General features: G+C 37.7%; 1 protein-coding gene across 6 annotated transcripts in view; it reads left to right on the forward strand.

Annotated features, from left to right (window-relative positions):
• Positions 1-24,074, forward strand: part of CEP135 (centrosomal protein 135) — an 80,525-nt gene that overhangs the window by 18,861 nt on the left and 37,590 nt on the right. For 5 of the 6 annotated variants that reach the window (XR_015552920.1, XM_087434349.1, XM_087434347.1 and 2 more), the window contains 5 exons: positions 7,636-7,701; positions 10,584-10,722; positions 14,974-15,197; positions 19,326-19,478; positions 20,734-20,886. Coding sequence is in view for 5 of the 6 variants with exons in the window: in XM_087434349.1 (XP_087290475.1) it covers positions 7,636-7,701; positions 10,584-10,722; positions 14,974-15,197; positions 19,326-19,478; positions 20,734-20,886 (735 nt within the window). In the remaining variant the exon portion in view is untranslated. The remainder of the gene's footprint in view (positions 1-7,635; positions 7,702-10,583; positions 10,723-14,973; positions 15,198-19,325; positions 19,479-20,733; positions 20,887-24,074) is intronic. The other variant, XM_087434350.1, reaches the window with a different exon arrangement.

Here is a 24,074-nt window from a genome sequence, read left to right on the forward strand (position 1 = left end):
CATTCTAATGGATGTGAGGTGATATCTTAGTGTTGTTTTGATTTGCATTTCCCTGATGATTAATGATGTTGAATATCTTTTGATGTGCCTATTGACCATCTGTCTCTCTTCTTTGGAGAAGTCTGTTCATTTCCTCTGCCCATTTTTTGATCGGGTTGTTTGTTTTTTTCTTGTTCAGTTGTGTGAGTTCTTTATATACTATGGAGATCAACCCCTTCTCAGATGTATGTTTTGCAAATATTCTCTCCCAGCTGGTGGGTTGTCTGTTCATCTTGATTCTGGTTTCGTTTGTCTTGTAGAAGCTCTTTAATCTGCTAAAGTCCCACTTGTTTATTTTTTCTTTAGTTTCCCTAGTCTGGGTAGGCATGTCATCCGAAAAGATTCCTGTATGACAATCAAATATTGTGTTGCCTATATTTTCTTCTGTGAGTTTTATAGTTTCAGGTCTCGCCTGCAGGTCTTTGATCCATTTTGAGTTAATTTTTGTGAGTGGCAATAGCAGATGGTCCACTTTCATTCTTTTGCATGTGGCTGTCCAGTTTTCCCAACACCATTTATTGAAGAGACTTTCCTTTCTCCATTGTATGTTCTTAGCTCCTTTGTCGAAAATTAGCTGTCCGTATATGTGTGGTTTTATTTCTTGGCTTTCAGTTCTGTTCCATTGATCTGTGTGTCTCTTTTTGTACCAGTACCATGCTGTTTTGATTGCTATTGCTTTGTAGTATGTTTTGAAGTCGGGGATTGTGATGCCTCCTGCTTTTTTCTTAGGATTGCTTTAGCTATTCGGGGTCTTTTGTTGCCCCATATAAATTTTAGTATTCTTTTTTCTATTTCCGTGAAGAATGTCATTGGGATTCTGATTGGGATTGCATTGAATCTGTAGGTTGCTTTAGGTAATATAGACATTTTAACTATGTTTATTCTTCCAATCCACGTGCATGGGATATCTTTCCATTTCTTTATGTCCTCATCGATTTCTTTCAATAATGTCTTGTAGTTCTCATTGTATAGGTCAATCACCTACTTAGTAAGATTTATTCGTAGGTATTTTATTCTTTTTGATGCAGTTGTAAATCGTATTATCTTTTTGAGCTCTCTTTCTGTTGGTTCATTCTTAGCATACAGAAATGCAACTGATTTTTGTAGATTGATTTTGTACCCTGCAACTTGGCTGTAGTTGTTGATTATTTCTAATAGTTTTCCAACGGATTCTTTAGGGTTTTCTATATATAAAATCATGTCATCAGCAAATAGTGAGAGTTTCACTTCTTTGTTACCTATTTGAATTCCTTTTATTCCTTTTTCTTGCCTAATTGCTCTGGCCAAAACCTCCAGTACTACATTGAACAGGAGTGGTGAGAGTGGGCAGCCCTGCCTCGTTCCTGTTCTAAGAGGAATGGCTTTCAGTCTTTCCCTGTTGAGTATGATGTTGGCTGTGGGTTTGTCATAAATAGCCTTTATTATGTTGAGGTACTTTCCTTCTATTCACATTTTGTTGAGGGTTTTTATCATAAATAGATGTTGTATCTTGTCAAAGGCCTTCTCTGCGTCTATTGAGATGACCGTGTGGTTTTTATTCTTTATTTTGTTGATGTGATGTATCACATTGATTGATTTGTGGATGTTGAACCATCCCTGCGTCCCTGGTATAAATCTCACTTGATCACGGTGTATGATCTTTTTAATGTATTGCTGTATTCAGTTTGCCAAAATGTTGTTGAGGATTTTTGCATCTATGTTCATCAGCGATATTGGCCTTTAATTTTCTTTCTTTGTGTTGTCTTTGTCTGGCTTTGGTATCAGGGTGATGTTGGCCTCGTAGAATGATTTAGGAAGTGTTCCATCTTCCTCTATTTTTTGGAATAGTTTGAGAAGGGTGGGTATTAAATCTTCCTTGAATGTTTGGTAAAATTCACCGGAGAAGCCATCTGGTCCTGGACTTTTATTTTTTGGGAAGTTTTTGATTACTATTTCAATCTCTTTACTTGTGATTGGTCTATTCAGATTCTCCATTTCTTCTTGGTTCAGTTTTGGGAGGTTGTATGAGTCTAAGAATTTATCTATTTCTTCTAGATTGTCCAATTTGTTGGCATATGATTTCTCACAGTATTCTCTTATAATCCTCTATATTTCCGTGGTATCCGTTGTAATTTCTCCTCTTTCATTTCTAATTTTATTTACTTGAGCCTTTTCTCTTTTTTTCTTAGTAATCCTGGCTAAGGGTTTGTCAATTTTGTTTATCTTCTCAAAGAACCAACTCTTTGTTTCATTAATCCTTTCTACTGTTTTTTTGGTCTCAATTTCATTTATTTCTGCTCTGATTTTTATTATTTTTCTCCTTCTGCTGACTTTGGGCTTTGTTTGTTCTTCTTTTTCTAGTTCTGTTAGGTGTAATTTAAGGTTGCTTATATGGGCTTTTTCTTGTTTGTTAAGGTGGGCTTGTATCACTATGAGTTTCCCTCTCAGGACTGCTTTTGCTGCATCCCATATGGTTTAGTATGGCATATTTTCATTTTCATTTGTTTCCAGATAGTTTTTGATCTCTCCTTTAATTTCATCAATGATCCTTTGGTTGTTCAGTAGCATGTTGTTTAATCTCCACATTTTTGTCACTTTCCCAGTTTTTTTTTCATGGTTCATTTCCAGTTTCATAGCATTATGGTCTGAAAAGATGCTTGTTATGATTTCAATCTTCTTAAATTTATTGAGGCTTGCTTTGTTTCCCAACATATGGTCTATCCTAGAGAATGTTCCATGAGCGCTTGAGAAGAATGTGTAGTCAACTGTTTTTGGATGAAGTGCTCTGTATATGTCTACTAGGTCCATCTCGTCCAGTTTTTCATTTAAGTCTACTATTTCTTTATTGACTTTTTGTCTGGATGATCTATCTGTTGATGTAAGTGGAGTATTAAGATCCCCTACTATTATTCAGTTGTTGTTAATGTCTCCTTTTAGGTTTGTTAATAGTTGCTTTATGTACATTGGTGCTCCTATGTTGGGTGCATATACATTTAAAAGTGATATGTCTTCTTGGTGGAGTGTCTCTTTTATCATTATATATTTCCCTTCTTTGTCTTTCTTCACCTGTTTTATCTTGAAGTCTACTTTGTCTGATATGAGTATGGCAACACGTGCTTTCTTTTGTTTGCCATTAGCTTGGAGTATTGTCTTCCATCCTTTCACTCTGAACCTGTGCTTGTCTTTAGAGCTGAGATGTGTTTCCTGGAGGCAGCATATTGTTGGGTCCTGCCTTTTAATCCATCCTGCCACTCTGTATCTTTTGATTGGAGAGTTCAATCCATTTACATTTAGGGTAATTATTGATATATGAGGGCTTAATGTTGCTGTTTTGTCACTTATTTTCTGGTTCTTTTGCGTTTCCTTTGTTTCTTGTCCCATTTGTTTTGGACTGCCAGTTCAGTTTGGTTGTTCTGTCTTATGACTCTTCTAGTTTTCTCTTTGTTTATCATATGTGATTTTGTTTTGATTATTTGTTTATTGGTTACCTTGAGGTTTGTGTAAAACATCTTGTGTATGAGATAGTCTGTTATCTGATGGCCTCCTATTTCCTTATACTAAGTCAATTCAATCACTTTCCTCTTCCCCTTCTAAGTTGTTCTTGTTATACCTTATTCTATCTTGTGTTGTGGCTGTGTGTTTACAGTGATGAGGTTAAATTTATTTTTGGTGAATTCCTTCCTTTGATCTTTGATTTTGCTATTTAAGTTGTTGCTAACCTATTCCGGTAAAGATCTACTATTTTTCTGAGTTTATCTACCTATTTTTCTCCTTGCTCCAAGCTTTGTGTTCCCTTTCTCTTCTTTTTTTCAGGCCTGAGGGCCTTCTTGAGTATTTCTTGTAGTGGGGGTCTCGTGGCCATGAACTCCCTTAGCTTCTGTTTATCTGGGAGAGTTACTATTTCTCCATCATATGTGAAGGATATTTTTGCTGGATAGAGTATTCTTGGCTGAAAGTTTTTGTCTTTCAGTATTTTGAACATATCATGCAGTCTCTCCTAGCCTGTAAAGTTTCTGTTGAGAAGTCCGCTGAGAGCCTGATGGGAGTTCCTTTGTACGTTATTTTTCGTTTTTGTCTAGCTGCTCTTAATATTGTTTCTTTGTCATTAACTCTGGTTAGCCTTACCACTAGATGTCGTGGTGTGGGCCTTTGCCTGTTGACATGTTTAGGTGACCTGTTGGCTTCGCTTACTGGTATTTCCTGCTCCTTCCCCAGATTTGGGAAATTCTCAGCTATTATTTCCTTGAATAGGCTCTCTGTTCCTCTTTCCCTCTCTTTTCCCTCAGGAATACCTATAATTCTCATGTTACATTTCGTAATAGAGTCAGATATTCCTCAGAGACTTTCTTCATTTCTTTTTAGTCTTAGTTCTCTCTCCGCTTCTATCTGGAGCATATCTGTATTCCTATCCTCTAAAATGCTAATTCTTTCCTCCATATTGTCAGCTCTGTTCTTTAAAGATTCCAGATTCTCCTTTATCTCCTCCATTGTGTTCTTCATCTCCATCAGCACTGATTAGTTTTTCTTTATGATTTCAATCTCTTTTGTGAAGAAACTCCTAATCTCATTGAATTGTTTCTCTGTGTTGTCTCGTATTTCGTTGAGTGTTTTTATGATAGCTATTTTGAAATCTCTGTCGTTTAGGTTGTGGATTTCTGTGTCTTCAGGGTTGGTTTCTGGGTGCTTGTCATTTTCCTTCTGGTCTGGTGATTTCATGGATCTTTGCATTGTGGTTCCTGTGTTGGCTTTGTTTTTCCTCATCCTGGAAATCTCTGGTTGTAATTTCCACCTGCCACAACTGTGTGGGGGTAAAGGGCTGTGTAATCCGAGCCCCCTGCGCTCTGCCCCGGCTGTTCACTGCGATCCGCAATCCGAGGGTAGCTTGGTCTGGTCTGGTCGCCTGAGCTGCAGGGTCTGGTTTGGTGGGGGGGGGTGGTTTCTGTTTTCCCCGCTGGGTCCCTGGTATGCGGAGCTTCTCGTTTGCCCCTTGTTATCTGCTCTCTGGGGTGCTCAGATGTTGATGGTACCCTGTAGCAATTCTGAGTCCTCTGTGTGGGAGTTTCCCACTGGCTGAGAGAGCCCGAAGAGCTACGGTTTCCCCACAGAGGGCCGCCCCTCCCCACTCTCTGGGAGCTGCGCGGACCGGGATCGCTGATCTGATGGGGAGGGAGAGGAGTTCTCCTTACCTCTCCCCACTTCCTCCGGGGGCCCAGCACGTTCCACTCTCAGATGTATGGCAGTGTGTATCTTTCTGATCCTGCTTTTCACTGTCTAGGATTCTGTTGTTGGTCTGTGACTGTTGCTTTTGTTGTATCTTATCGGGGGAAGAGTTCACTGGAAAGCTCACTCCGCCATGACACTGACGTCACTCTGACTTAACATTTTATATACCTCCTGTGTTCTCCCTTGTGATGATACCTTGGGACACCGTGGCTGCGACTGCAAATCCCATAAATTGAAACTTTTTTATTTTAAAAAATGTCCTGTGACAGTAAGATTCAAAGTGTTAACATTGTCCTCTGAATAGTGTTACTATTAAATAATTATTAGTAATCAGTGGATCAAAGTGATACATATAGCACAAATGTTAAGTGCTTATTAAATAAAAAATTAAATTTTATTGGAAACACGTCTCTTAAAGAGATATAATGGAGAAAATAGTGTCTTAATTAAAGACTTCAGCCAGCCCCCACATCTCAGATTATCCTTTTGTCTGGTACTTCAAAAGTTTTTTATATCTCGAGACAGTGTGCCATTAGATGCATGCATTTCTTTTGAAAAGTGGAAGAAAGGCAGCTGTGAAAGGGAAGGTGGTGAAGGAGAACTCACATGATACCTGGACCACAAGCAGGTTCTCAGATAATTTTTAAGAAGGACTACGTGTGCAAATTAAGAATCCAGATATTGGGCCGGCTCCGTGGCTTGGCGGTTAAGTGCGCGCGCTCTGATGCTGACGGCCCGGGTTCGGATCCCGGGAGCGCCCTGAGGCACCACTTCTCCGTCCAACGCGAGGCCGAGTCCCACGTACAGCAACTAGAAGGATGTGAACCTATGACATACAACTATCTACTGGGGCTTTGGGGGGAAAAAACTGAATAAATAAAATCTTTAAAAAAAAAAAAAAAAAAGAATCCAGATATTGATTCCTTAAAACTGTGTATACAGTAGTTTTACATAATACTTGGAAAGTCTTCATGTTATTCCAGGAATGGGTATAACCTCGTTTGAGGACCACTGCTCTATATCGTTGAATTAATTTTATGCAGTGTCATCTCTACTAATTAGTGGAATTGATGGAAACTACCTCAACGTAATAAAGGCCATATATGAAAAGCCCACAGCTAACATTATCCTCAGTGGTGAAAGACTGAAAGTTATACCTCTAGGATCAGGAACAAGGCAAGGATGCCCATTCTTACCACTTCTATTCAACATAGTACTGGAAGTCCTATCAAGAGCAATTAGGCAAGAAAAAGAAATAAAAGTCATATAAACAGGAAAGAAAGAAGTAAAATTATGTTTCCAGATGACATGATCTTATATGTAGAAAACCCTAAAGATTCCACAAAAGAACAGTTAGAACAAATAAACAAATTCAGCGAAGTTCCAAGATAGAAAATCAGTGCACAAAAATCAGGTTCGTTTCTATATGCTAATAATTAACAATCCAAAAAGGAAATTAAGAAAATAATCCCATTGACATAGCATGAAAAGAATAAAATATTTGGGAATAAACTTAAACAGGGAGGCAAAAGACTTGTGCACTGAAAACTCTAAACCATTGCTGAAAGAAATTGAAGAAGACAGAAATAAATAGAAAGACATCCTGTGTCCATGGATTGAAAGACTTAACATTGTTCACATGTCCATACTACCCAAAGCCATCTATAGATTCAGTGCAATCCCTATCCAAATCCCAATGGCATCTTTTGCAGCAATAGAAAAAAAATCCTAAAATTCATATGGAACCTTACGGGACCTGAAGTAGCCAAAACAATCTTGAAAAAGAACATAATTAGTGCAGTTTTAATTTTGCTTTTGTGACTTTAGTTTTATGGCAACACTCCTTTATCTTATCCTTCTCCTTTTCCACCTTTTGCATCTTTTATGCTCATGCACGCTCACGCGGAACACGGCTTCTCACGTCCCAGTGGCAGTGCTCAGGAATGATAACTTGGCTCAACAAAAGATTCCTATTAGATCATAGTATTTTAATTTTGGCATTCAGCACTGTCAGTTGCGGTATAGAGGATCCTGATTGGTAGTCACAGGTGGGGAGAAAGTAAATAGGATAGGAAGTGACAGTGCCATAAGATGAATCCTAAAAATCAAGGCTCAAGGAAAGTCCTGCAAGTATATAGGCAAAAAAAGATTTTCAAGTGGCCCTCTTGTTTCAGATGTTACAAATAGATCCCTGTAGGCATTCAGGAAACCAAGGAATTAAAGGGAGGCCTCAACTTTGCCTCCTCTTCATTGAAATTGAGGCTTAAGGCTAAAGACTCAGGTCTCACTGGTGAGAGGGAACATGAACTACTCCAAAAATGTCTTGGTCTTATTTGCAGTGTGACTTAGTGATAAGTTTTCTTGACTTGTACCTAATAAGCTTTTTATTCCTAGAAAGAGATTAAAAGAAAGCTCTCTGAAATGCAGAATCTTGAAGAAACAATGGCAAAACTTCAACTGGTAAGTAGATGCCATATTAAATTGCCAGAACTTTTGGTAAGAAAATTTTTATGTTTTATTTTACATATATTTGTTTAATTGAGATATAATTTACATATCATAATATTCACTCTTAATTATACAATTGAGTGGCTTTGGTGTATAGTCGTCCCTCAGTATCTGCGGGGAATTGGTTCCAGGATCCCTGCAGATACCAAAATCCACAGATGCTCAAGTCCCTTTTATAAAATGGCTAGTATTTGCACGTAACATATGCACATCATCCCCAACATTTTAAATCATCTCTAGATTACTTATAATACCTAATACAGTGTAAATGCTATGTAATAGTTGTTATACTGTATTGTTTGTTTAGGGAATAATGACAAGAAAAAGAAATCTGTACACGTTCGGTACAGATGCAACTATCTTAGGCCTTTCCATATGCAGTTGATTGAATCCACACATGCGGAGGGCCAACTGTAGTCACAAAGTTAATGCAGCCATCACTATGTATTATCTAATCCCAGAACATTTTCATCACTACAAAAAGAAACCTCATATCCATTAGCAGTCATTCCCCGTTTTCCTCTGCTTAGCCCTTGACAACCACTAACTTACTTTCTGTTTCTATAGATTTGCCTATTCTGGACATTCTATGTAGATAGACTTATATAGTATATGGCCTTTTGTATCTGGCTTCTTTCACTTAGCACAGTGTTTTCAAGGTTCATGCATGTTCTAGTATGTATCAGTACTTCCATGTTATGGCTGAGTAATATTCTATTGTATAGGTATAGTTTCATTTATATTTTTATAATTCTTTAATCTCGTATATAATAGATTGCAAATTAAATTCAAATTTGGAAAATCTGTTAGGAATTTTATATTCTTTTAACTACTTCATGACTTGTCAGTTTACTAATATTAGAAATTGATAATTACTTGATAAAGTTGTTGTCTTTTATTAAAAGGAGTCAGTCCTCTTTTAATAGCTTTGTTTGGTGGTGCAAACCATTTTCCTAGTCATATTGTTTGTTCTGGTAGTCTTCAAATGAGAAAAATAGTAATCATCCCAGCATAAGCCTAGATACAGCATAGAGTTCTATAGTCTAGAATTGGTAGAATGTCTTGCTTACCAGTAGAAACTCCTGGGTCATCACCCAAAAGATTATTGAGGACTTTTTATTAATGGCCTGTTAACTGAGATGAGTTTCTGCTAAGATCGGAAGTAAAGACTGATACTAATTTCCAAGTTTTCACGTTATGTGTACTCTTTATACAGTCTAGCTGCAATCTTCTGGTGGCATAAGGCAAATTGAAAGACAAAACCATTGTGATACACAGGCACACAGTAGGTGCTCAAATATTTGTCCATTTTTGTATGCTCACTATGAACAGCATATCGCAGTGGCTTCCTTTTTTTTTTTTTTTTTTTTTGTGAGGAAGATCAGCCCTGAGCTAACATCCGTGCTAATCCTCCTCGTTTTGCTGAGGAAGGCCGGCTCTGAGCTAACGTCTATAGCCAATCCTCCTCCTTGTTTTTCCCCCAAAGCACCAGTAGATAGTTGTATGTCATAGTTGCACATCCTTCTAGTTGCTGTATGTGGGACGTGGCCTCAGCATGGCCGGAGAAGCGGTGCGTCGGTGCGCACGGGGATCCGAACCCAGGCCGTCAGCAGCGGAGTGTGCGCACTTAACCGCTAAGCCACAGGGCCGGTCCCAAGTGGCTTCCTTTTTTTATTCAACTGCTTTAGCTTTATTCAACTCAATGCAATACTGAATAATGAAATTAGCTAAACCTGCTAAATGTTGTCCACTCTTGAGTCTCATAGATGTTGTAAAATTCTCCCATGAGGTCAATAAATGTAAAGTAGATGTTTTAATGATGTTTTCATTACAACGTAACTTCATCGGGGCAGGGGTTTTTGCTGTTTTTTACTGCTGTTGTATGTATACCGTAAACAGTTGGTGTGATTCATAATGCTTGTCTCAGAACTGTGACCACATTTCAGTAGCATTGGCTAACAGTAAGATGCTGCTGTAGTTACTTTCTGGCCTTCTTTATTTTTTTATTAGTGCTATATTTTATGTATTTTTAAGATAAATACTAATGATATTAATAGCTAACACTTATCGGCACTTGCTGCGTGCTGGACGCTGTGCAGAGTCCTTCACATCCATAGATTCATCCTCACAGTGAATCCTCCGTGTCCGGGTTCTGGTCGGTTTTTTTGTTTGTTTGTTTTTTTGTGAGGAAGATCAGCCCTAAGCTAACATCCATGCCAGTCCTCCTCTTTTTTTGCTGAGGAAGACTGGCCCTGGGCTAACATCCGTGCCCATCTTCCTCCACTTTATATGGGATGCCGCCATAGCATGGCTTCACAAGTGGTGGATTGGTGCGCGCCCAGGATCCAAACCGGGGCCGCCAGCAGCGGAGTGCGCGCGCTTAACTGCTACGCCATGGGGCCGGCTCCCAGGTTCTGGTCTTAACTGCATTGTGCAGATGAAGCTGAGAGAATAACCACCATAATTACAGACACCTATGGTAGTCTTAGAGCACTGTGTCTTATTACTGCCCTCCTTTAAACATAGAAAAGCTTTAAAATTTTTTGTTACATAAGTACATATTAATTTTTTAAAAAATAGGACAATATGCTGAACAAATTAAAAGAAAATCTAATAGTTCTACTCAGAAAGGAGCCCTGTTGACATTTGGGTTTTATTGTGCTTTTAGCCACCATTGATAATTAACTTTAATTGAAGCCATATTTGACTAATAAAAAGAGTATATGTGTATGTGAATTACTCTTAAGTAAATATGCTTACAAAATATCTATTTTAAGTGCTATACTATTTTATAAAGTTGTTAGAAATCTTAATTATGGTATTAAAATTTGCAGGAATTAAACTTATGCCATAAAGAAAAGGAGAGGCTGAATGATGAACTCCTTATAAAATCAGACCTGGAAACTGTTGTTCATCAGCTTGAACAACAAAAGCAAAGACTTTCAAAAAAAATTGAAAGTTTTGCAGTTACAGGTAAAATGTAAAATGTTGATAACTTAAAAAGTGATTGTGATTTCCTCTTGATGTATGTTTCTTTTTAGTAGATGATCTTTCCTTCATTCATTCCATAAATATTTATTGCATGCTTGCTATATACCAGAATCCATACTAGGCACTGTAGATTCAGTAGAAAGTCTCTCTCCATCAAGGACCTTACAGAATTCTTTTATATTTTGACTAGTTGGTACAGGGAACCCTGCTTGAATATTTTTCAGTCAAAGTATATCCTTCTTTGAGGCAGACTGATAATAGAGTTAATTAAGACTAAGTGGAAGACCATTCTGAAATAGTGAAAAATAGAGGTACAGAATCTTTTTAAGGAAATGCAGTTGTATCACCTGAAAGTACACACACACACACACACACACACACACACACACACACGTAAGAAAAGCTAACTTTCTGCCAGATACCAGTCCTAAGTGAGTTGGTTTGAGGAGCATGTAAGAATTCATTCGACAAATATTTATGAGCCTGTGTGTGTCAGGCTGTTTTGGGCGCTGGGGTATATAATAATGGTACACAAGGTCCCTGTTATGTGGTGCCTTTATTCTAGTTAGATAAACTAGTAACACATAAATGAAGTTTATTTTAGATGATAGAAGATATTAAAATAAAATGGAAGAATGTGCTAGAGATTGACTCAATGACAAGATATCAGCCATATGAAGATCTAGAAGCAGAGTTTCCCAGGCAGAGGGAATGGCAAATGCAGAAGCCTGGTACCATCAAACTCCATGGGTCTTAAGAAGTGAAAGAAAGCCAGTGTGCTACTTTTTTTTCTTTTTTTCTTTTTTTTTTTTTTTTTTTTGCTGAGAAAGGTTCACCCTGAGCCAACATCCACTGCCAATCTCCCTCTTTTTGCTTGAGGAATATTCACCCTGAGTTAACATCTGTGCCAGTCTTCCTGTATTTTGTATGTGGGATGCTGCCACAGCATGGCCGCCAACCAGTGGTGTAGGTCCGCGCCCAGGAACCAAAGCGGAGCATGCCGAACTTAACCACTAGGCCGTGGGGCCGGCCCCCAGTGTGTTATTTTAAGAAGAGGCTACATCCTAGGCTTTTCAGCATCCTATGTGGATAATGTTTGACGCCTTCTCCACTTACTAGCTGTATGACTTGAACATGTTACTTCGCCTCTCTGTGCCTCAGTTTCCCTATCTGTGGGGTTAATGATGGCACCTAACCCAAAAGCTTGTTATGAGGATTAAATGGGTTAACATATTAAAGTGCTTAGAGCTATGTATAAAAGTTTGCAATTTACTTCCTTTCATAGCTAGCTATGGCCTATCATTTCAGTGTAATCTTTCAGATATTGAAACTCCCTTGTTTCTCTGTTTCGAATGCATCCCCCTGCCAAAAACCCAGGCATGGGTCAACCAAAACATTTACCTTCTGCACGTTTACACATGAGCAGCTAAGCACCGCTTGCATGTGCATCGGACGCATTGATAGCACTGTGAGTAAGGTGGTCCCGAAGCTCAGCAGCACCCTAAATGATGTATGGAAATCTTACTCGCTTTTTTACTGCTTGATGTCCCACTCTTTACAGGGAACATTTCAGGTGTTTTCCATTCTCAGTCAACTTGTAACTCTCATTCTACTTCCCTTCTAAGTGGATGCTCTTATCCCATTTCCCTGAGAGAATAGAAGCCATCAGGGAGGCATTCTGTCAGTTTCTTGCCCCCAGATCTTAAACCTGTCCATCCTTTTTTTTTTTGGTCTTCCATGTACTCTTTTTTTTTTAATTGAGGTCACATTGATTTACAATATTATGTAAATTTCAAGTGTACATCATTATATTTCGACTTCTTTATAGACTACTTTGTGTTCACCACCGAAAGTCTAGTTTCCATCTGTCACCATACAAATTTGCACCTTTACCCCTTTCATCCTCCTCCCACCCCCTTCTGCTCTGGTAAGCACCAATCTGTTGTTTGTATCTGTATGTTTGTTTATCTTCCACATCAGTGAAATCATACAGTATTTGTCTTTCTCTGATTTATTTCATTTAGCATAATACCCTCAAGATCTATCCATGTTGTCACAAGTGGCAAGATTTCATCTTATTTTATGGCTAACATTCCATTGTGTATGTGTGTATGTATATGTATACACATATATACACATATGTATACACACTTCATCTTCTTTATCCATTCGTCCATTGATGGGCATTTAGGTTGTTTCCAAATCTTGGCTATTGTGAATAATGCTGCCATGAATGTAGGGGTGCATATATCCTTTCCAATTAGTGTTTTCTTGTTCTTTGGATAAATAACCAGAAGTGGAATAGCTGGATCATATGGCAAATCTATTTTTAATTTTTTGAGGAATCTATATACTGTTTTCCATAGTGGCTGCACCAATTTACATTCCCACCAGCAGTGTACAAGGGTTCACTTTTCTCCACATCCTCCCTAACACTTGATATTTCTTGTCTTTTTAATAATAGCCATTCTGATGGGCGTGAGGTGATATCTCATTGTGGTTTTGATTTGTGTTTCCCTAACAATTACTGATGTTGAACATCTTCTCATGTGCCTATTGGTATATCTTCTTTGGAAAAATATCTGTTCAGATCCTCTGCTCATTTTTTAACTGGGTTTTTTTGTTGTTGAGTTTTATGAGTTCTTTATATATTTTGGATATTAAGTCGTTATCAGATATATGATTTGCAAGTATCTTATCCTAATTGTTAGTTGTCTTTTCATTTTGTTGATGGTTTCCTTTGCTGTGCAGAAGCTTTTTAGTTTGATGTAGTCCCATTTGTTTATTTTTTCTTTTGTTTCTCTTGCCTGAGGAGACATACTCAAAAAGATTCTGCTAAGACCGATGTCAAAGCTGACTGCCTATATTTTCTTCTAGGAGTTATGTGGTTTCAGGTCTTACATTCAAGTCTTTAATCCATTTTGAGTTAATTTTTATGTATGGTGTAAGATAGTGGTCTACTTTCATTCTTTTGTATGTGACTGTCCATAAACATGTCCATGTTTATCTTCCCTCCTGTTACAATGGAGTCATGTCCATCTTATGAAAGGCCACTGCCTCCATCTGTTCTCTGGGTCCTATCGTCTCTGATTTCAAAAACCTTACGTATTACCTCCTTTCCTTAACTTTAGTCTTTGTGGTGTTTTTTCCCGTTGGCATTTAAAAATGCTTACCCTTCTCCTATTTTAGAACAAAAACTTTGACCCATTTCTCTCCAGCCACTCTTTCCTCCTCTTCATAGCTTTAACATCTTGAAAGGTCATTCACACTTGCTGTTTCTGCTTGATCGCCTACTACCCTTTAGCTCCTCAGTCTGCTCCAGTTGGCTTCTGTCCACCACTCACCAACAAAATTGCTCTGTTAAGGTCATCACTCACCTCCATTATGCTACATGCAGTGGGCACCTTTCATTCGTTAATTTATTTGACTTCTTAGCATTTAACACAATTGCACATTCCTTCCCATTTTCCTACTCTCTTCCTACCTCTCTAGTCACTCCTCGGGATGAATTTACCAATTCATCCTCCAAGTTGCATTGCCTGCTGTATGTTTGACCTTGGCTATGTTTTTCATACTTGTATCCTTAGCTAGTGCTGGGCATATAGTAAATGCTCAATAAGTATCTGTCGAATGAATGAAAGAAGAGACGGGAGTGAATGAGAATATATCTTGAAAATCATTTTATGCCTTAGAGTGGTAATGAGCCTCAGTTAAATTAGAGTGAACTATATGAAATATTGCCGGTATTGGCTACTTTTGACTCATGAAAAGGTGATTGCTATGGTAAAAGTTAATAATTGTGCTTATTTGGAGAAAGACAAGTTGTTTTGATCTCTTTGTATGTATACTGTGTTAAATTCAAGCTTAATGGTAAAATCATGGATATTATGATTGTAGATTAATTTAGTGCATTTTCAGATCACTAGAAAGTACCATATGATAATTTATTACTGCACTCTGTAGTACTAAATACCCATCCTTGTGATAAGACAAAAGCAGGAGGACTTTGACTTATTAGATTTTATTTAAACTTTTAATTTAATTTTTGCTTTTGTTTTTTTCTCCTTTCCTTTCAATATTTACCTCTTTAATATCTGGCAGTTATAGGTGATACACAAAACAGTTAATGATTTTTAGTAGCTTGCATTCTAAAAGTTATTGATAGAATTTACTTGGCTAATTATATATTTTATGTGCAAGACTGTTTTAAGATTTAATTACTTTAATTTGCAGAAAGAGAACTTACTTTGGAAGTTGAGAGGATGAGACTAGAACATGGAATAAAACGTCGAGACAGGTCACCTTCTCGTTTAGATACATTTCTGAAAGGTATAGAAGAAGAACGAGATTTTTATAAGAAAGAGCTAGAAAGACTCCAACATGTAATACAGCGAAGATCTTGCTCTACAAATTATTCTGCACGTGAAAAAATTCCAATATTTAAAACATTAGAAAAGGTAATATTTCTAAATAAAAGTAATTGATAAGGCAAAAGAGTATCTTTATGAGCAAACTTTTCAAATTTATTATTGTATTAAATGTAAATTTATTCATACTTGCTTTTAAAAAAAGCTTGCTTTCTTAATTTTGATTTTTGTTTTTTTCCATGACCTCTACTGTAGGAACACTGCATTAATTAGGAAAACTATTTAAGAACAAAGCATAACATACTGATTCCTAGAAATTAAGAAAAGATTTAATAGCTCATTATGTATATGGGAGGAGTGCAGGGGCATCTGGGCTTCTAGACACTGGAACCAAGAACTCATGCTACTGGACATTTTCTCTCTTTCTAGCCTTTACTTTCAGTATCACCTTCATTTTCTCTATCAAAGCAGAGTGGCTTTGTCCACATGTCAGGCAGCGTGGCTTCATGCAGTTCCCAGCCTTGGACCAGTCAGACAGAAAGGCAGGTCACATTGGAAGTCCTCTTCCGTGTTAACCACACAGTAGGAGAAGGTAACAGGTGGAAGTGGGTGCTGGGCAGATCATCCCATTTGTCTACTATGACCACATTTACAAGTTGGTAGTCTAAAGACGTATATTAGGTGAAGTTAACCATGATTCATGAGAGATTAAAAACGTGTCTCTGTTTTAGGTCTTAATTATTTTCAATGTTTTATGAGTATCATTTGAGTTCTTTAAATTTTTCTTTTTTTTAAGCTTTGGAGCTATAGGAGTCCTGGAGGCTTATATGACCCTAACATTATCTACACTGTAGATAAAATTATGGGAATTTGGGAGTAAAGTCATTAAAACTCAAAACATTTGATTTCAGACTTGACTGAATTTACCAGTTCCATCATCTTTTTCCTGAAGAACCTGTGTCCATTGTCAAATGATTTTGAGTGGTTTTCTGATTAGACTCTGTTTTTTAACCTCGTTGGATAATGGCTGAATTTGATTTACAGGTGTCAGTATAAACACTATGCCGTGTTATTTATTATAATCGATGAATTGGTGGGAAAATACAGTGTAATTTGTGTTATTGAGTGTTTTTGAAGTTCCATATATACTTAGGACTCAGGAAAAATCACTGAATCGATCACCTTTATTGTGTAGGAGAATCTTCCACAAAATGGTTGATCAATTTAATCAAGTATTTATTATATAGAACTGAGTAGATAAATATCTCAAAACTTTTAACATAAATATTTGATTCAGTTGCTTGGTGTGGATTCACAATTGAAAAACAGAGGTATTGGTAAAGTACTGATAAAATTAGGAGAGACTCCATCCCCCACCTGCACCCCCCCAACTTATTTAGATTCTTGAAATGTTTTTTTTTTTTTTTTTTAAAGATTTTATTTATTTATTTTTCCCTCCAAAGCCCCAGTAGATAGTTGTATGTCATAGCTGCACATCCTTCTAGTTGCTGTATGTGGGACGCGGCCTCAGCATGGCCGGAGAAGCGGTGCGTCGGTGCACGCCCGGGATCCGAACCCGGGCCGCCAGCAGTGGAGTGCACGCACTTAACCGCTAAGCCACGGGGCCGGCCCTCTTGAAATGTTCTGATGCTACTTGACATGGATAAAGAATTCATTTTCTAAAGTTTAGAAAGTTAGAGTGTTCAGAGCATTTTAGAGTCCAAATAACAAGTTGCAGGCGTGGTAGGGAGTAGTAGATGAGTGGAGGGTAAGACAGTTGTGAGTGTGGGGAACTAGAGAGTCCATCCCCACCTAAAACTGGGTATTTTGAACATGTTTAGAAACGCTTTTTTGGCAGACAACAAAGACCTCTCTAAAGCTGAATTTGAACAAGCTGTGAGTTTTCAACCCCTGCTTTATGGCAAACTGTTTAGGCACAGTTTCTTGGGATTGCAATAACTCAGAAAAAATATTGACGTTTTTAATATCAATGATCTTTGTCAACAGTATACCCGTTGGTTCTCTATTGTCTGTGTAGGGAGGGCGCTGTCCCCTTTCACCTTGTACTCATCATGGTTCCTACTGTGAGTTTTGGTATAGTGTAGTGGAGAGTGCTTTAGAGTTGGAGACCTGATAGAAATTCCAACCCCACAAACTGGCTTTATGACCTTGAAGAAGAAACCTAGCTTCATGGAACCCCGGTTTCCTTATTTGCCAAGTGGGGAAAGTAACTGCAACCTCCTGTGAAGATTATACGAGATGATTTGCATAAGGGTCTAGTGTAACACCTAGTTCCTAGTAAATGTTTCATTTCCTCATTACTTACTAGTTCAAAGCACATCAGGTCTAGGTAGAAAGTTCAGTTCAGTTCAACAGATATATACTGAGTGCCCGCTGTGAATGAGGCACTGGGGATATGACATAAAGAAGACATAGTTACTATCCTCATAGCCTTCAGTATTGTGCGTGTGTGTGCGTGAGCATGTGTGTCTGTGTGTATGTGTGTGTTAGGAATACTGGATGGCTGAAAGAGAGTTATTAACAATTATATATTAACACAAATATAAAATACCTACATAGAAGATATATTTACAAAAGACCTAGAGTTCCTGCTTAAGAAGGCCAGTCAGTCAGTGTTAGGGAATTCACACGTTTTACCAGGCACCATGCCAGGCACTGAAGATGTGGTGAATAAGACAGATACCCGCTGTGTCCCTCATAGAACTTACAGTTCAGTGGTAAAGACATACATCAAACACATAATCATGTAAATGACTTTATAATCTCATTTATAATAAGTATTAATGAAGAAAGAATACATGAAAGATTCAGAATACTATGAGAGTATAGAGAGATCTAAATTAGATTGGAGAATTGGAAAGGACTTCTTAGAGAAAGTGACCTTTAAGCTGAGACCTAGATAGTCATGAAAATAGACTGCCAAATCCTTATTTATTAAGCTCCCGTTTTTTAAATCTACACAGACCCCCTCCTTTCTGTAAGATATTTTTATTTGGATATAGTTAAGTTACAGATTTTCTTTGATAGTTATTTAAGCCTTGATTAAGTCCTCAAACTCTGATCCACTTTTATGCTGTAAAACATCTTATCCTTTAAGGTGTCCAGATAGCTAATCTCATCCATTATGCCTTGATTTTGTTTATTTAACCAAGAGGATAACTTATTTCCAAGTAGCCGGTGAGGAGTATGTCACAGATATCTACCCTTTAGCAAGTCTACATTGGACATGGGATGTGCACAGTAGATATTGAATAACATAGATTAGGATGCTTTCCAGTGTACTGAATTATCGGATTCTTCTTACCTGGGGCTTCTGCATTTAGTACTTCAACATTAAGTTACCATAGATCCAAAGTCTACATTTACCATTTTATTTTCCACAATAACTGTGAAGATAGTGGGTCTTGTGAATTATACCTGAATAATAGGCATAATCTTGTTTTAGAAATGTTAGAAATAGTTGCTTATTCAGTGAACATCCTTGATGTACACTGCCTGGTATAAATATTTATATTTATCTGGTTGTAAAAATAGACCTCACATAGGTTTGAAGCTGGGACAGTTGGGGGTTGGTGTGCTGGGAAATTGATCTAGATTCAGTCACAGAGAACACTGAGGGATGTGCTAGGCTGTTATAGTTATTTGCACTGGGTAAGCAGGCACACACATGTCCTTCTAGTTCCTCTCCTGGAGACGGTTATAAACTGTGGTTCCCAACAATTAGCATGCATCATAATCATCTGGACAGTTTGAATAAACCACAGTTACTGGGCCCTGACCCCAAAGTTTCTGACTGAGTAGGTCTGGGGTGGGCCCTCAAACTTGCATGTCTAACAAGTTCCTAGATGCTGCTGATGCTTCTGGTCTGGGGATGGCACTTTAGTTACCACTGCTATAAACAACCCCAAGAGAGTGACAGTTAAAGTATGTGATGGGATCTGATCAAGTAGTATCATTGACAGCTGGGTGTCTTCCTGGGAACTTGAAGGCCAGGAAATTTGCCCCAGTATGGCCGGCATTCTCATCTCCTGCTCTCATCATATATTAAAAATTGTGTTTCTTAATTACATTAAAGGAACTTGTGTTCTTTTTTGTCTGTTAGCATCTTTCAGTCAGTCTCATCACCAGCATCCTTGTGACAACCATGTGGTGATAATTATAACAAATGATAACTTCTGCTTTTAAATTATGTTTCAGGGTGATTACAATTCAGAAATTCATCTGATCACAAGAGAAAGAGATGAACTTCAGCGTATGCTGGAAAGATTTGAAAAATATATGGAGGATATACAGTCCAATGTTAAATTATTGACAGCAGAAAGAGATAAACTAAGTGTCTTATATAATGAAGTAAGAAATTGATTATAATTAAGCCAACAGATTATATAGAACCAGTTAACTGTAGTGGAACCAGTATATATTCTTTAAATTACTGTAATATATGGATCTTGTGATGTTCCTTTATAATTAGAATTATAAGGAGTAGTTTCTACTATTGTCCTATTCCCAAAGCAGAGATTTCTATTATTTTTTCATAGTTATTCTTCCTCTTTTCTAGCCTATCTATCTGTCAGGTCAGTTAGAGATAACCTCTTACTTCTAAAACTACTTGGAACAGGTCTTAGCCAGACTCTGAGCAAAGTTTATCCTTGGGATTCAGACATGTTGGGATATGTCTGTCAAATGGGGGGTAGCACCCACTATTTGGATATGTTGGGTATTAAGGGCTTAGCCCGTAGTGAAAAAACTCTAGGGAAGAGGGAATTGATACAGCTTGGCCCAATTACAAAGCCTCAGTTGTCAGAGGGCAAGGTTAGTCTGAGCAAAGCATGGTGTTTGTCACCTACATTTGTTCCCAGGCCAATCTTCCATGAAATCCTACCACTACTTTGAGAGAGAGAGAAAGACATGCAAGTTAAAAGATTAAGTTGAAGGGGCTGGCCCCGTGGCTTAGTGGTTAAGTGCGTGCGCTCTGCTATTGGCGGCCCGGGTTCGGATCCCAGGCGCACACTGACGCACCACTTGTCCGACCGTGCTGAGGTGGCTTCCCACATACAGCAACTAGAACGATGTGCAACTACGACATACAACTATCTACTGGGGCTTTAGGGAGAAAAAGGGAAAAAATGGAGGAGGATTGGCAATAGATGTTAGCTTAGGGCCAGTCTTCCTCAGCAGAGAGAGGAGGATTGGCATGGATGTTAGCTCAGGGCTGATCTTCCTCACCAAAAAAAAAAAAAAAAAAGTTGAAAAAAAAGGTTAAGTTGAAAAAGCTGTTTTCACTTTTGGAGCTTTTTTGGGATTCTGCAGTACAAATTGATCCACTTCTGGGCTTTCCCCACTCTTGGCTTAGATTTCAGCTTTCTTGGGGTTTCTTAGTTAATTACTAGTTGTCCGTCTGCTATCTGATTTCCAAAATTTTGTGGCTGACTCTTCCTTCAATCTCCTTGTCTTTTTGGTTTTTAAATTATTACTATTTTAATCTTTTTACTCTCATCTTGTTGGGATTTGGGAAGAGACCAAAGGTATTGTGTGTTTAGTTTGCCTGTTTTTAACTGGGAGCATATCCAAAGTGTTTTTTATTTATGTCTTTTAATTCTTTAAGGCTCAGGAAGAATTATCTGCACTAAGACAAGAATCCACCCAATCCACAGTCTCCCATAATATTGTTAGTCTCATGGAAAAGGAAAAAGAACGTGCATTATCTGATTTAAGAAGGATTATGGCAGAAAAGGAAGCTTTCAAAGAAAAGTTAAAAGTGAGTAATAAGATTGACTTATTTTTGAAAGGTAATTTATTGAGAAAAAGGGAAATCTTTGTGTTTTGCTATGAAGTGACTACTTAGAATGTACAACTAGATCAGGGGTTGGCAAACAACGACACATGAGCCAAATCCAGACCACTGGGGTTTTGTATGACCTGTGTGCTAGGAGTGGTTTTTACATTTTTAAATCATTGGAAAAAATATCAAAAGAAAAATGTTTCATGACACATGAAAATTATGAAATTCAAGTTTCATTGTTGGTAAATGTTATTGAAATACCACACTCATTCATTTACATATTCTGTGTGGCTTCTTTTGTACTGCAGTGGCAGAGTTGAGTAATTGCAACAGAAACTGTATGGCCCACAAAGTCTAAAATATTTATTATCTGGTAGAAAATAACCAATCTCTGATCTCAATAGGAAGTCCCTTATGTGGGAGGGACATTATCTTTTTTTGTAAAACAGCTTTATTGAGATATTCACATACCATACAATTCACCTATTTAAAGTATACAATTCATTGGTTTTTATTATGTTCACAGACTTGTTCAACCATCACCACAATCAATTTTAGAGCATTTTCATTATCTCAAAAAGAAATGGTGTACCCATTAGCAGCCACTCTCCATTCCCCCCCAGCCTCCTCAGTCATAGGCAACCACTAATCTACTTTCTGTCTATAGATTTGCTTACTCTAGACATTTCATATAAGTTGAATCATTTAGTATGTGGGTTTTTGATCTGGCTTCTCTCACTTAGTGTAATGTTTTCAAGGTTCATCCATGTGATAGTATTCATTCATTCATTCATTCCTTTTTATTGTAGGATAATATTCCTTTGTATAGATAGACAACATTTATCACTTGGGTGGTTTCCACTTTTTGGCTATTATGAATAATGGTGTTATGAACATTCATGTACAACTTTTTGTGTGGATATATGTTTTCATTTATCTTGGGTATATACCAAGGTTCATATGATAACTATATTTAACCATTTGAGTAACTGCCAGGCTGTTTTCCAAAGTTGCCGTACCATTTATATTGCCACCAGCAGTGTATAAGAGTTCCAGTTTCTCCACATCCTCACCGACACTTGTTATTGTCTGTCTTTTTTATTTTCGTCATGCTGGTGGATGTGAAGGTAGTATCCATTGTGGTTTTGATTTGCATTTCCCTGATGGCTAATGATGTCGAGCATCTTTTCATGTGCTCATTTGTATATTCTCCTCAGGGAGATGTCTATTCAGATCCTTTGCCCATTTTTAAATTGAGTTATTTATCTCATTATTGAGTTGTAAGAGTATATATTCTTGATACAAACCCCTTGTCAGATATGTGAATTGCAAATACTTTCCCCCATCCTGTAGGTTGTCTTTTCATTTTCTTAATGGTGTCTTTTGAAGCACAAAAGTTTTTAATTTCTATAAAGTCTAATTTATCTATTTTTTCTTTTGTTGCTTGTGCTTTTGGTGTCATATCTAGGGGCAGTATTTTATGTTTCCTTTTATAATCTCCAAAAAAATACGTTAATATACATAAAGCACTTAACAGTGCTCAGCACATTATAGCAACTCAATATTAACTGTTTATTATTCTTATGGAGTCCATAGTTTACTTCCAGTAAATATTATTGAATTAATGCTTGTAAATTAATGCTAAAATTAGGAATAAGAACTTCAGCATTATAAGGGTAGTCTTCATGTCATAAATTTTCAGTTAAAGTTTCATCCCAACAGAATACTTTTAATTGGGATCTTTTGGAATACTGCCTTCCAGAAAGTGCTTTCTTATGAAAGTAAGTGTTAAAATTACCAAATGGAAAACTTCTGTGCAATATGGCAGCTTTTAGCACAAGCTGCTGATTTATCCTTTTCCATATCTGTTGAAATGACCAAGGAATGTGAAAATAGGGTAAAAAATGCAATAGTACTGAAAACTCGGAAAAAGTGACATTCATGTTACTAGAATCTTTCTGGTTTGTAGGAGGCAGGACTTATGAGTTTACAGTATGTCTTGTACTTAAAAACTGGACTGATCATCTCAATCCTTAAGCCTCTTCTAGTAGTTTCCTGTTATTCCACTCTCTACCTGGTTGTCAGACCCAGGCATCATCACTGACTCCTCTCTCCCTGAAAGCTCATATCTCTCAATTAATCACCAAGTCCTACCAATGCTACCTCTTAAATAATATTTAGCATTTATTAAGCCCTTTCCATGTGGGAGGCTCTGTTCTAAGTGCTTTTTACATGGGCTATCTCGGTAAATCTTCACAATTGCCTTTTCAGATAGGGAGCGCTTTCAGATGTGGTCTCTGGGTTACAGTGAGTTTAAATAATTTGCCCAAGATCATCTAGCTATGCAGCCACAAGGAGTCTGGCCCCTGAGCTCATGTTAGTCTCTCTTAATCTGTCTACTTCTTTCCATTCCCCTGCTACCATCCTGTTCTGGCCATTATTCTTTCGACTGCATTAGTGTTTTAGTGGCCTCTCAAATCTATATTTCACACTGAAGTCAGAGTCATTTTTCAAAGATATAAATCCGATCATATCACTTCCTATTTAAAATCCATTAACTATTTTCAGCGACTTCAGTGATTGGCACTTGCCTACTTCAGGGTCTAGCTTCTTTTCCTCAAACTCATTTCCCCTGTACCCCACCCCTCATTTTCTCATCTCCAGGCTTAATTGACTTTTTCTTGCTCCCAACTTTCTACACAGGCTATTGAAAAATCCTTCCCCCCTTCCAGTCTCCTTGCCTGGCTAATTCTTACTCATCCTTTAGAGCTAGGTTAAACGTCACGCCTTCACACAGGAAATGAACCCTAGACTCTAGATTCCCTTTCAATACGTTGCCATAAAGTTCCTTTTCCTAGCAGAATATTCATGGATTTTATTTATTTATTTTTTTGTGTGAGGAAGATCAGCCCTGAGCTAACATCCATGCTAATCCTCCTCTTTTTGCTGAGGAAGACTGGCTCTGAGCTAACATCTATTGCCTATCCTCCTCCTTTTATTTTTTCCCCAAAGCCCCAGTAGATAGTTCTATGTCATAGTTGCACATCCTTCTAGTTGCTGTACGTGGGACGCGGCCTCAGCATGGCCGGAGAAGCGGTGCATCGGTGCACGTCTGGGATACGAACCCGGGCCGCCAGCAGCAGAGCGCACGCACTGAACCGCTA

This window comes from Ceratotherium simum, chromosome 8 (genome assembly GCF_057802395.1).
Source record: "Ceratotherium simum simum isolate JZ-2026a chromosome 8, ASM5780239v1, whole genome shotgun sequence".
Lineage (NCBI taxonomy): Eukaryota > Metazoa > Chordata > Mammalia > Perissodactyla > Rhinocerotidae > Ceratotherium > Ceratotherium simum.